Genomic DNA, 14562 nt, shown 5'->3' with positions numbered 1-14562 from the left:
GTCCAGGTCTTCCATGTGGATTGCAGGGGCCCAAGAACATGAGCCGTCTTTCAGCACTTTCCAAGGCACATTAACAGGGAGCTGGATTGGAAGAGGAACAGTTGGGAGTTGAACCTGCACTCCAATATGGGATGCTGGTATCACAAGTGGCAGCCCAACTGCTGTGTCACAGTGCCATCTCCCTTTATTAGTAGAGTGTTTAACAGTGACTTAAGAGATTTGTGGATAATTGTTTTATTTTTTATTTATTTTTTAAAGATTTATTATTTTTTGAAAAGCAGAGTTATATATAGAGAAAGAAAGCCAAAGAGAGAGAGAATCTTTAATCCACTGGTTCACTCCCCAAACGGCCACAATGGCTGGGACTCGGCTGGTCCAAAGCCAAGCAGCCAGGACTCAAACCAGCGACTGTATGGAATGCCAGAATCACAGTCAGTGGCTCTATGCCGCAACATCAACCTCATGTGGAAATTGTTTTAAGATGTTTGTTACATAGGCACTGCCCTAATTTACAGTATTACAAAGTTAACTTTAGTTACAAAAGATTACTATGTTCATTTTTGTAATTCTTTTTAAAACTCACACTTGCCTAGAAGTCTTGTCTAAACCTTGCAGCTTCATTATCTTTAGTTCTAAAGGACTTTCCTTTGTACTTCTTAATTATCTACTTTTACTAAAATTCATTCTTTGAGAAGCCAGCATTGTGGCATAGCTGGTAAAGCTGCTGCCTGCAACACCGGCATCCCATATGGGCGCCAGTTCATATCCCAGGTGCTCTGCTTCCAGTCCAGCTCGCTGCTAGTGGCCTGGGGAAAGCAGTGGATGGCCCAATGCCTGGGCTTCTGCACCCACACGAGACCTGGATAAAGCCTCTGGCTCCTGGCTTCAGCCTGACCCAGCCCTAGCCATTGTGGTCATCTGGGGAGTGAACTAGCAAATAGAAGATCTCTCTCTCTCTCTCTGTCTCTCTCTGAGCTTTCTCAAATAAATAAATAATTTTTAAAAATTCATTGTGCTCGCTTCGGCAGCACATATACTAAAATTGGAACAATACAGAGAAGATTAGCATGGCCCCTGCGCAAGGATGACACGCAAATTCGTGAAGCGTTCCATATTTTTAAAAAAATAAAAAAATAAAAAATAAAAAAATTCATTGTTTGAGAGTTACTATATAGTGATTAGGTCTTCAGTTCTGAATGCAGACAGACTTGAGTTTAAATCCTGGTTTTAGGGGTGGACTTTGTGGCACAATGAGTTAAGCTGACAGCAGTGACACTGGCATCCTACTCAAGTGTTCGAGTCCTGGCTGCTCCACTTGCAATACAGCTCCTTGCTAATGTGCCTGGGAAAGCACTGAAAGATAGCCCAAGTGCTTGGGCTCCTGATACTCATGTGAAGCTTCTGGCTTCAGCCTGGCCCAGCCCTCACTGTTGTGGCCATTTGGGGAGTGAACCACCAGATGGACAATCTCTCTCTTTCTCTCTGACTTTACCTTTCAAATAAATAAATCTTGAAAGAAAATACTTTTGGCTTTAATATTTATAGTAACAAGACTTTGGACAATTTATTTAACCTGTCTGAGCCTGTTTTTCTTTCCTTTTTTTTTTTTTTTTTAAATTTATTTTATTTATTTGAAAAGCAGAGTTACAGAGAGAGAAAGATTTTTCATCTGCTGGTTCACTCCCCAAATGGCCACAAGGGCCTGGGCTGAGCCAAGCCAAACCAGGAGCCAGGAGCTTCTTCCAGGTCTGCCACACAGGTGCAGGGGTCCAAGCACTTGAGTCATCTTCTGCTGCTTTCCCAGGCCACTAGCAGGGAGCTGGATGGGAAGTGGAAGCAGCTAGGACTCAAACCAGCAGGATGCTGCAGTGCCTTAACCTGTTGCACCACAATACTGGCCCCTTGCTCCACAATACCGGTCCCAAGCCTATTTTTCTTCCTATGTAAAATGTGAATGATAAGGGTCAGCGCTGCAGTGAGGTAGATAGGCCGCTGCTTGTGGCACCAGCATTCCACATGGGCCCTGATTCGAGTCCCAGCTGCCCACTTCCAATCCATCTTCCAACTGATGGCCTGGGAAAGCAGTGAAAGATAGCCCAAGGGCTTGGGCCCCTGCCACCCATATGGGAAACCTGGAAGAAGCTCATGGCTCCTGGCTTCAGATCAGCCCAGCTCCAGCCATTGTGGCTATTTGAGTAGTGAACCAGTGGATGGAAGATCACACTCTGTCTCTCTCTTTAACTCTGCCTTTCAAATAAATAAATAAATCTTAAAAAAAGTTTTTTTAAAAATGTGAATGATAATAGAATCTGCCTTGTAGAGTTGTTGTTGTTCATGTGAGGACTGGCACCTTATCCGAATTTATAATATGCATAATTTCTTTGACAGTACCTTGGATTTGGAACACCATCTAACCTGGGAAAAGGCAGAAGAGCTGCAGCTGCTGCAGACCTTGCTAATAGAAGTGGGGAGTCAAATACTCACCAAGACATCGAAGAAAAAGATCGGCTGTTACGTCATGTGGAAGCCAGGGATCTCATTGAATTTGGCATGATTCCTGAGTTTGTGGGACGGTTGCCTGTAGTTGTTCCTTTGCATAGCCTAGACGAGAAAACACTTGTACAGATACTAACTGAGCCACGCAATGCTGTTGTTCCTCAGTACCAGGCTTTATTCAGCATGGATAAGGTCAGATTTTTATTTTTCATTCTTCACTGATTTATGATTTCTCACTATTCAGACACTGTATAAATTAGTCTAACAGATTAAAAAGAAATCCTGCTTGCCTGTAATATCAGCCTATTCCTGACTAAATAATGGATCTAGGAATCAGGGAAGACACATTGCACATTATATTAGTAGGAGTTGGCTTCCTTTTTTTTTTTTTTTTTTTTTTGAATGTTGTCATTGTAGCATAAAGCCCAAGGAAATAGAGAAATGATGCCATCAGTCTCCAAGCCAGACACATGGGATTGTCCATTCAGCCTTGATATTCTAAATATTTTTGCTATAACATACTATGTGAACTTTTATAGGAGGGTTTACAAAAAGTCTGTGGGGAAATTGAATTTAAAAATATTGTAGGGGCTGGCATTGTGATGTAGTGGGTAAAGCTACTGCCTGCAACACTGGTATCCAATATGGGCACTAATTCATGTCCTGGCTGCTCCACTTCCAATCCAGCTCCGTGGTAATGTGCCTGAGAAAAGCTGCAGAGCATAGCCCAAGTGTTTGGGCCCCTGCCACCCATGCGGGAGACCCTGATGAAGCTCCTGGCTTTAGCCTGTCCTAGCCCTGGCCATTGTAGCCATCTGGGGAGTGAACCAGTGGATGACTTATCTCTCTCTGTCTCTCCCTCTCTTGTTACAATCTTGATTTTCAAATCAATCAATCAATCTTAAATACATACATATATATATATACATACATTTATATGTATTATATATATATCTATATATCTATGTGTGTGTATATATATATATATATATGTATGTAATATGAATTACATACATACCAGAATTCTGATAATATGCTTGGGAAGGCAAAGAAAGATAGGCCAAGTACTTAGGCCCCTGCCATCCATGTGAGAGACAAGGATGGAATTTCTAGCTTTGGCCTGACCCAACTTGGCTATTGTGGCCATTTGGGGAATGAATCAGCAGGTGGAAGATATCTCTTTCCTTCTTTTCTCTGTTGCTCTGTCTTACAAATAAATAAATAAATCTTTAAAAAAAATCCATTTTCCACAAGCTTTTTAAATACTCCTTATATACTTTTTTAAAATAAATTATTTTAAGATTTTCTTTGAGGGATGGCAGGGCGGCATTATGACACAGTGGATAAAGCCACTGCCTGCGACACCAGGCACAGGTTTGAGTCCTGAATGCTCTCCTTCTGATCCAGTTTTCTGCTAATATACCTGGGAAAGCAGCAAAGATGGCCCAAATACTTGGGCCCCTGCACCCACCTGGGAGACCCAGAAGCAGCCCTGGGTTCCTGGCTTCAGTCTGACCCAGCCCTGGCTGTTACTGTCCATTTGGGGAGTGAACCAGTAGATAGAAGATCTCTCTCTCTCTCTCTCTGCCTTTCCCTCTGTCTCTATAACTCTGCCTTTCAAATAAATAAGTCTTTAAAAAAAAGATTTATGTTTTCTTCTGAAATAGTAACAGAGAGGAAAAGACATACAGAGAGATCTTCCATCTGCTAGTTCACTCCAGCTAATGGCCACAATGGTTGGGGCCAGCCCAGAACTCCATCCATGTCTTCCATGTGGCTGGCAGGGACCCAAGCACTTGGGGCATCTTCCGCTGCCTTTCCAGGCTAATACATTAGCAGGGAGTTGGATCGGAAGCGGAGCAGCCACGACTCATACCAATGCTCTGATATGGGATGCTGGCATTGTAGGTGGGGCAGCTTAACTCGCTGGGCCACAACATTGGTCCCTACATAAATTTTATTAGTTTCCATATCTACATCTCTGCAGCCAAACACTGCAGTGACCTGTCACTCCAACCCACACTTCCAATCTGATAACAATCGTTTTGGACTTTTTTAACTTTTTTGTAAATATCATCTCTCCTTCACTGTCACTTAGATTAAGCCCTTTTATCATTCTTGCCTTTAATCCATATGTTAGGTTCCTAATTTGTCTTCCTGCCTCAAGTCTGTCTCTTGACCATCACCAACAAAATATCATTATCTTCCACATCCAGATGGATAATTTTTAAATTATTGAGCACAGTGCCCAGCAAATACATGTTTTTAATTAGTACTTATTGAATGAATAGCCACAATAATTTCACTAATTGCTAATTCTTTTACTCCCTTAAAATTTTTCAGTGGCCCCGTAGTCTTCTTTGGATGCCTCCACTTTGGTGCTCCCTTAGCATCCTGTCTACTCACTGGTCTGTAAATGCCAGTGTGCTAAATTTTTTGACAGCAAAGATGATGTCTAATTTGTCCTTCAGTTTCTAGTATGTAAATACATAGGGGTTCATCAAATATTGAACAGTGTTCTAGAAAGTTCATGTGAATCTAGAAAGCCTCTTGGAGGACTAGGAATTCCTAATAGTGATACTGTCATAGATCAGTCACAGAAACAAGTGCTGCTTGAGGGCAAAGTTCTAAAACACCATGAGAAATAATCACGTCACTTAAATTTCACATTTTCTGGAGGAAAGCATTAATAACAAGTCATCTAATACCAAGATCTTATGAAAAAAAATTTAAAGATATATTTATTTACTCAAGAGGCAGTTAAGAGAGAGAGCAACATTGATCTTCCATCCACTGGTTCACTCTCCAAATGACAGCAATAGTCAGGCAGATCCAGAAATGCAAAACTCCAACTGGTTCTCCTGTGCAGGTAGCAGGGGCCCAAGCACTTGGGCCATCTTCCACTGCTTTTCCAGGCACTTCAGTAGGGACTTGCCATGCACAGTGGTGGCCCTGTGAAGTTTTCTGATCCAAAGTATTTGATTTTTTTTTTTTTTAATATTCTCATCTTTTGAAATTTGTGGTAATTTAGAAAGACTTGTCCTGAGTTTTACCTTTGTTGTACAAGATAAGAAGATTAGTAATACTCTTTAAAATGTAATTTTAAGAACCTCGGAAGATGTTTTAGGAGGGAAGTAATGAACTCTAAGTGATACTTTAGTCTGAAAGGAGATGCGTTCAGTCGAGACATGTAGATCCTGACCCTGCCTGTGTTTCTGAGTATCATCGAGTCACTTTACTTAGCCCTCTGAGCTTACTTACTGTGTAGTCAGGGCGTTGGTTTCTTTTCATTCTAAAATTCTGTGATTCTAAGACTAGTAATAGTGGTAGGTAGTAATAGTTAATAGATCAAATACTGTGTAATTACATTAGGAAAATATTATAATTATCTAAATTCTCTTTTATCTTTAATGTATTTGTAGTGTGAACTGAATGTTACTGAGGATGCTTTGAAAGCTATAGCCAGATTGGCCCTAGAACGAAAAACAGGTGCACGAGGCCTTCGGTCCATAATGGTAAGTTTGCATTATTCCACAAAAAGTAAACTATTTCTTGATCTGAGTGTTAAGAATTATTAAACTTCCCCAGTTTTCTTTTGCAAATATATCTAGAGAATTGGCCTAAGTTTTTCTGTGATAGGTGGCAGGAGAAGGGGTGGTCCACAGTGTGTTTTGCTTTTTTTCTAAAAAAAACTAAGATGTTTGGGACAGAGCACACATACATGATACGATTAATGAACTAGAGAAAGGATTGTGGCAAGGAGAATTTCAGAAAATTCTACATGGACTCTTGAATAAGCCCAGAGAATTTTTCTTCTTCTTCTTCTTCTTTTTTTTTTTTTTTTAGCTCACTCATAGAAGTTTTTATTTATTTTAAAAAATGCTATAAATGGCCGGCGCCGCGGCTCACTAGGCTAATCCTCCGCCTTGCGGCGCCGGCACACCGGGTTCTAGTCCCGGTCGGGGCACCGATCCAGTCCCGTTGCCCCTCTTCCAGGCCAGCTCTCTGCTGTGGCCCGGGAGGGCAGTGGAGGATGGCCCAAGTGCTTAGGCCCTGCACCCCATGGGAGACCAGGAGAAGCACCTGGCTCCTGTCATCGGATCAACGCGGTGCGCCGGCTGCAGCGCTCCTACCGTGGCGGCCATTGGAGGGTGAACCAACGGCAAAAGGAAGACCTTTCTCTCTGTCTCTCTCTCACTGTCCACTCTGCCTGTCAAAAAATAAAAAAAAAATAAAAATAAATTTTTAAAAAAAGGTTATTAATATAAAGATTTCATGCATTCCATAGGTACAGTTCCAAGAAGACAACTACACTTCCCTACTCCTCCCTCTCCCACCCTCCAGTCTCCCTCCTGCACTCTTCTGGCTTCATCAGTTTTTGCAAAGACATAATTTTGATCCACTCTGTATTCACAGGCTTAATTTGCCACTCATCATAATAGTCAACAAGTTAAAAAGTAGGATTGAAATTTCATTCTCAGCAGGCACCGTGGCTCAACAGGCTAATCCTCCGCCTTGCGGCGCCGGCACACCGGGTTCTAGTCCCGGTTGGGGCGCCGGATTCTATCCCAGTTGCCCCTCTTCCAGGCCAGCTCTCTGCTACGGCCTGGAAAGGCAGTGGAGGATGGCCCAAGTCCTTGGGCCCTGCACCCCATGGGAGACCAGGAGAAGCACCTGGCTCCTGGTTTCGGATCAGCGAGATGCGCCGTCCGCAGCGGCCATTGGAGGGTGAACCAACGGCAAAAAGGAAGACTTTTCTCTCTGTCTCTCTCACTATCCACTCTGCCTGTAAAAAAAAAAAAAAATTTCATTCTCACTTGTTTGTAAATCACAGATACCTTGACATTTATCCTAATGGAAGATGGTACGAACTCAGTTTTTTTTTTTTTAAAGATTTATTTATTTGAAAGTTACACAGAGGGAGAAGGAGAGGCAGAGAGAGGTCTTCCATCGCTGATTCACTCCCCAGATGGCTGCAGTGGCTGGAGCTGCGCCAATCCGAAGCCAGGAGCCAGGAGCTTCCTTCGGGTCTCCCATGCAGATGCAGGGGCCCAAGCCTTGGGCTATTTTTCCATTGCTTTCCCAGGTCATAGCAGAGAGCTGGATCAGAAGCGGAGCAGCCGGGACTCAAACCCGTGCCCATGTGGGATTCCAGCACTGCAGGCATTGGCTTTACCTGCTATGCCACAGGGCTGGCCCTGAACTCACTTTTTAATTTTGTTACAGATCCTAGGGACCTGGTCTGTTTTCTGATGCCATCCACTTCCCTAGAGTTTTCCTGCTTCCCTCCAGGTCTGGCTGAATAATGGGTTACTATTTCCTTTCCTGTGTGCAAAGCAAACACCTATTCCTGTTCTCTTTTTATTTTATTTTATTATATTTTTTTTGACAGGCAGAGTTAGAGACAGAGAGAAAGGTCTTCCTTCCGTTGGTTCACCCCCCAAATGGCTGCCACGGCCGGCGCGCTGTGCTGATCCAAAGCCAGGAACCAGGTGCTTCTTCCTGGTCTCCCATGCGGGTGCAGGGCCCAAGCACTTGGGCCATCCTCCACTGCCCTCCCGGGCCACAGCAGAGAGCTGGCCTGGAAGAGGAGCAACCGGGATAGAATCAAGTGCCCCAACCGGGATTAGAACCCGGAGTGCCGGCCTCCTGTTCTCTTTTAAGGATTTTGCTGCTGACTATCACTTCCCTCATCTCAATAAGACTTTTGATTAGAACTTATGCGTTTGTCACAGATAATTTGAGGTTATACCGTGAAAGGACCTGGGCTTAAGGTGTTGCTAAGGACAGAGTTATAAGCATGCATACTACAAGAGTAAATGATACAGTTGACATTTTTTAGGGAATTTGATGTACTCAACCAGTATCTTCCTTTAGGTGGAATATAATTCAGCCCTGACCTGTAGACAGAGGTAGTTTCCTATAGTAAACAACTATTAGATCTATAGCGCTCGAGAAAAATGATCATTTGAAGTCATAGTTTGAAATTGAAGAGTTCAGTAGAGATGATTTTTTAAGTTTTTTTTTTTTTAACAGGTAGAGTTACAGACAGAGAGAGAGAGACAGAGAGAAAGATCTTCCCTCCGTTGGTTCACTCCCCAGATTGCCGCCATGGCCGGAGCTATGCCGATCTGAAGCCAGGAGCCAGGATCCTCCTCCTGGCCTCCCATGCGGGTACAGGCGCCCAAGCACTTGGGCCATCCTCCACTGCCCTCCCGGGCCATAGCAGAGAGCTGAACTGAAAGAGGAGCAACCAGGACTAGAACCCAGCGCCCATATGGGATGCCGGCACCGCAGGTGGAGGATTAACCAAGTGTGCCAGCCCCAGTAGAGATGATTTAAGATTAAACTACCTTAAATAGTTTAAGGGGGCTGGCACTGTGGTGCAGTGGGTAAGCTGCCACCTGTAATACCAGCATCCCATATAGGCACCAGTTCATGTCCTGGCTGCTCTACTTCTGAACCAGCTCCCTGCTAATGTGCCTGGAAAAACAGTGAAGATGGCCCAAGGCCATGGCACCTGTCACCCATGAAGGAGAACCCAGAGGAAGCTCCTGGCTCTTAGCTTCGGACATGCCCAGCTTGGCCATTGCAGCCACTTTGGGAGGGAACCAGTGGATGGAAGATTCCTCTCTGTCTTGTCTTTCTTTCTCTGACTAACTCTGACTTTCAAATAAATAAGTCTTAAACAAACAAACAAAAAAGATTAACCTGTGTTTAAAGTAAGGCTTACCAGTTGACCTGTCAGTCATGCAATGCCAGACATCAGCATCTGAACCTGGTAGTACAGTCTTTGTATAGGCATGTCAGCCTGAATAGGCAGAGCTGCGGATGAATAGCCTTGCCTTATTCAGAATGACTGAATTTTAGTTAGAAGCTGTTTTAATTTAAAGAATATGAAGCTTCAGTGTTGCTTTCAACATTCAATTTTTAGTGTATAATAGAGATGCAGTCATGTTTATTGAGTGTGTCTGGCCTATAGAATAAAGGTGTTGTTTATGCTTTCTGTTTTCCATGTGATTGATTACTTTCTATCTCTTTAGGAAAAGCTGTTACTAGAACCAATGTTTGAAGTCCCTAATTCTGATATTGTCTGTGTGGAGGTTGACAAAGAAGTAGTAGAAGGGAAAAAGGAACCAGGATACATTCGGTAAAGTGTATTTCAAGCCAGAACAGATCTAAAATTTATAACTCTTTCTTATTGCTCCTTTTTGCTATGGTTTATTGTTCTGTCATTTGGAAATGGCATTAGTAATTCTTGTATTTGTAAAGAAAGCTGTACTCAGATTTTCTTACAGAAAAATATAACCTGGGTTTATAAAATGATAAAACATTTTTGAGTCTTTCTGAAAATTGATCTGATTCATGAATAACTTTTTCATGTCTTTAATAAGACCAGAACTTTTCTGTCATAATGTTTCCTCTCAGTAGTAACATCAGTTAATAAATTTGACACACTGCTTGACATTCACTGCTTTACCTATCCCAGGGGTCAGCAAACTTTCTCATAAAGTGCTAGATAAATCCTTCTGAGCCATACACCCTGTACTGAGACACTGCCCTCCTGGCATGAAAGCAGCCAGAGACATTGTGCAATTGGATGAGTTTCTTTGAATTCCAGTAAATCTCTACACAGACAGGCAAGAACTGAATTTGGCTTGTAAGTGGTAGTTTACTGACCTCTGATTTGTTCAATATTTATTATACAGTGCTTGACACTGGATGTTACTTACACAAAACTTAGGCTTCTGGTTAACTGAGTCACAAAGTGTGTTATGTTTTATGTTTGTTTATCTTCTGAGATAACTTTGAAGGCAGTTGATTGGTTTTAAACAACCTTAGTTATTTAGAGAGATAATCTATTTTTATTGTTTAATGGCATTGATATGTGATGTTAAAAGGAATTGTGGTGACCTGGATCATAATTTTGGCTAATTTGAATGAAATCAGATTTGGTCAGAAGTAGTCACTTTGTTTACCATCACATGTGCTTAAATGTGAAACGTTCGAGTTGAAATAGCAGAATTTACATTGTTTCCTCAGGAAAGGGATTTTTTTAAACCTTCACGACTGAAACCTTGTCCATTTACTTCAGTAAGTTTATTGGGGAAATTTACTTGCAAGTCTTAAAGTTGTGTAATCTGTTTCCATATCTTACCCCAAAGTAATCAAAATGTTAAAAGTGCTCTTTATATTTTCTATTTTTGAAGATTTTTTAGCTTGGAAAATTAATTTACTGTTTTGAGTGTAGACATCAGATTTATCTCTGCTTAACAAATGGACATGTCTTTTTGTTGTAGGGCTCCAGCGAAAGACTCCCCTGAAGAGGAGTACGACTCTGGCGTTGAAGAGGAAGGATGGCCTCGCCAAGCGGATGCTGCCAATAGCTAAGCCGTCAGACCCCCGTCCTGTGTATACAGCTCTTCCTTCCTTTGTCTAGGGTCGTAACTGTTTCTACAGTCTGACATTAAAGGCATTGATCTGTCTGGCTATCATACATGGTCAGAGCCTTTAGGATAAGAATCAGATCATGTATATTCTAGTAACATCACATTGATTTATACAGAGAACATTACATGGACTTTAATGACACAATGTTTAGAGATAAAATGTACATTATTTTGGTTCAGTTTTTTTAAAATGTGCTTTAACAAAATTCTTAGGAGTTCTTTGAAGCAATGCAGATATTGGAATAACTGTGGATTTTACAATAATGTCACTCTACAAATGGGAAAATAAATTCTTTAAAATTAAACATTGGGATACTATTCTTTAGTGTTACCTTTTTCTACTGACATTTACCTCCTGAAAATACTGGAGTTTTATTCATCTTAAAAATTGGATGTTTCCAAATAGTTAAAAATTTCATGGACAAATACCCTGAAGTACTCAATTTCAGTGATTTGTTTGGCTTTATTCTTAGTCTTATCTGCATGACACTAACTTCCCAGTTCGTACTTTTAAAAAGCCCATTTTCTTGCTGACTTGTCTGATTTATTTGCTATCTTTGCTCCACTTTAGTGCTAGAATAGATGGACCGGAAGTATGACTCACATCTTCAGAAAACAACGATTCATCTAATTCTATAAATAGTATGACATAGTAACAGCCAAGTGCTAACCTCAATAAAATAGTGTAATATTGTGCACTCACCTAAAATGTTGAGCTAGCTCTCCTTTTTTTTGGTTGGAGAGCAGGGGCAAGTCATTTGTCTAATTATTTGTCTTCGTAGAACATTAAAGTCTTTGTTTTGCTATCAGCCAAAGTGAATGTGTTTACACTAAGTATAAGTTATAGCTTTTATTATGTAGCAAAACTAAAAAGTAGAGGAAAATTTTTGGACTTGAAATTAAAACATATCATTTAATTCCATGAATATTAATATATTTGAGTACCTTTTAAGCTTTTTTTCTTTTCTATTATAATGATACAAGTTTCTGCATTGTTCATTCAGTTTAATCTCATTTGAGACTGTTTAAGTCAGCATACCTTTAAATATTTGTTTTCATGTTTTGGGAATTCAGAGTTTTCCTTTTTCTTAGAATATGAACCTTAAGCTATGAACAAATTCTAAATCCTGTTGATGAAATGTTGAACCTTCTATGATGTAATAAAAGGGATGTGAGGTACCTGTTTATGGTTGAGTAAAGCCAGAATTGCACTATTACCAGGGGTTTAAGCCTGATTGGTGTAGTATGGACTAGGAAACAGGTATTCTTAGTAATGGCTCAAGTTCTCAGAAAGTCTTTCACATTATAACTTGGTTCAGTATCTTTCTGTTGCAGCATCATTCTCCTTTTTGTAGAGTGGAAGTTGGAGTAGTTTCTAATATGCCAGGGTTATCCTCCAGAAATGGACGGGGAAGCATTTAGTCACAGCTGCTCACACTGAGTTTTGGAAGTTGTTGACCAAGTAGAATCAATGTTTTTAAATCAAACACAACTGAGTATAACTACAGTTTGTATTTTGGAACTTAATGTTTTGGCATTTGAATAAAACAAAAGGACGAAATGAAAGCCAAGTTGGTGGTCTGTCCATGCTGTCTGCAGCAGTGCGGGAGCACTTCGCATTGGCAACAGGTGCAGCCAAAGCAGCGCCATTCTTGAACGAGCACAACTAATGTGCACTGCTTTATTCTAGGGATCGGTCAGTCATTGTCTCTTTCATATCTCTCTAATCAGTTTTCATTTTAGCTTGCACAAAGTTTTAGTAAAGTTACGTTAAAACTTAGTGAAAACGCTCACTTTAATCCTTACAAGTCCTGCATGGAACTTGACACTAGGGATACAGACCTCTTTTCTTTTTTCTTTTTTAAAGATTTATTTATTTATTTGAAAGTCAGAGTTACACAGAGAAGGAGAGGCAGAGAGAGGTCTTCCATCAACTGGTTCACTCCCCAGTTGGCCGCAGCGGAGCTGAAGAATAGGCAGCAGCTCTGACTTCTGTTACTGTTCTGATGACTGGTTATTATCCTCCCTCTCCATCGAACTGAAGACCAACTTGCCTCATATTTCCTTGAAAAATAATCAGATGGGATTCATCACCCCGCCATCTATAAATCTACCTCTATTGTATCATCCAATCTTTCTGGTTAAAACTGAAGCATTCCTCAACCAAAACGCAGTCACTCCGATGTGACTGGGTCCCCTCACTGCTCGTCACTGCTCAAGGCTTTTATTTCTTCTGTTAGTTTCTCTACTACATTTTCCTTCTTCCTGATTGATTCTCAGGCGCATCTAAACACTACCTAGTATTTTCTTCCTGTATCAGATTTTTAGAGCTTATGCACTTGTTTGCCTTTCCAACTACACGATAACTTCCACTGGAGTGAAGACCAAGCCTATTTTGTGAACTCTGTAGCAGCACCTAGTATGATGCTTCATAAATCACTGCCTCATAAATTACTAAAGAATAGGATTTGTATGCCAGGGTAAACTACAGTTTTTTGCAGAAAGCAATGGAGCATTATTAAAAGTTTTTAAAAAGGGGGAGGGGGAGGAAGATTACATAGGCAATTTTATTACCTTGAGAGAAAAACAGAAATCCCATCTGCTGGTTCACTCCCCTAATATCTGCATTGGCCGAGACTGACCTGAGCTGAAGCCAGGAGCCAGGAACTCAATCTAGGTCTCCCATGTCAGTGTCAGGAGCCCAGTTCACCTGCTGCTTCCCAAGGCTGTACATTAGCAGGAAGTTGGAATTGGGAGTGGAGCCAGGATTCAAACCCAGGTACTCCGATATGAGACACAGGCATCCTAACTGATGATTTAACCACACACGGCCCCTAGATTGTTGGGGACGACAGGCTCTGAGGAAAACTCAGATGAAGGAAACGGGCCTGGAGGCCTACCCAAGAACATCTCTCCAGCACTTGCCTCTGTCTCATCAGTTTCCTCTTTGTCAGATCAGTTTTCCTCAGGAAATAAAATGTTATTTCCTTGAACCCACATCCGCTTCACAGCAGAACTAAAAATTGATCTTGGCTTGTTCCGGTTCCCTTGCAGGCTGTGGTTCTGAGATGAGAAGCTGTCGGAAGGTTTTGCACAGAGAATAACATCTAACTTGAATTTTAAAGACCACTCTGATTGCAGTGTGAGAACCGACTAAAGGATAGTAAGGAAAAGATGGATTAGATTAGGGTAGTAGCAGTGGAAAGAAATGGATGGGTAGGTATTTTTGCAAAACTGATGAAAAGTGGTATCCCATGATCTTCAACAGAGAAACCCAGTATTAAAATATCTTCCTAAATTTATGAATTTAATTTTCCAGTAAAAACTGTTTATTTTGCAGGCAAAGAGCAAGCTCCCATTCACTGTCTCCCCAAATGCCTGCAAAGGCCACGGCTGAGTGGGGATTAGAGCCAGAGGCCGGGAACTCTCTCCAGGTTTCCCACGTGCGCGGCAGGATCCCAATTACTTGAGCCATCACTGCTGCCTTGCAGGGTCTGGATTAGCAGGACACTGTCGGGAGCCAGCACCAGTATCAAACGCAGTCACTCTGATGTGGAATACAGGCGCCTTTCTGCTATCTTAACTGCTGGACCAAATGCAAATTCCCAGTCCGGTT

General features: G+C 41.5%; 1 protein-coding gene and 1 non-coding gene across 2 annotated transcripts in view; both read left to right on the top strand.

The window, feature by feature from the left end:
- The window catches only part of CLPX (caseinolytic mitochondrial matrix peptidase chaperone subunit X), a 46640-nt gene extending 35389 nt beyond the window's left edge, over nt 1–11251 (top strand). The window contains exons 11-14 of the mRNA XM_062206140.1: nt 2389–2688; nt 5919–6011; nt 9540–9646; nt 10797–11251. Of these exons, the coding sequence (XP_062062124.1) occupies nt 2389–2688; nt 5919–6011; nt 9540–9646; nt 10797–10887 (591 nt within the window). The 3' untranslated portion in view covers nt 10888–11251. The remainder of the gene's footprint in view (nt 1–2388; nt 2689–5918; nt 6012–9539; nt 9647–10796) is intronic.
- Nucleotides 1013–1119, top strand: LOC133770640 (U6 spliceosomal RNA). Its single transcript, XR_009867350.1, has one exon. It is a non-coding gene; the product is annotated as a U6 spliceosomal RNA (small nuclear RNA).
- Nucleotides 11252–14562: the final 3311 nt, after the last annotated feature.

Source organism: Lepus europaeus, chromosome 11 (genome assembly GCF_033115175.1).
Source record: "Lepus europaeus isolate LE1 chromosome 11, mLepTim1.pri, whole genome shotgun sequence".
NCBI lineage: Eukaryota > Metazoa > Chordata > Mammalia > Lagomorpha > Leporidae > Lepus > Lepus europaeus.
The sequence above is the reverse complement of the archived record's forward strand: the minus strand, read 5'-3'. Positions and strand labels throughout refer to the sequence as shown.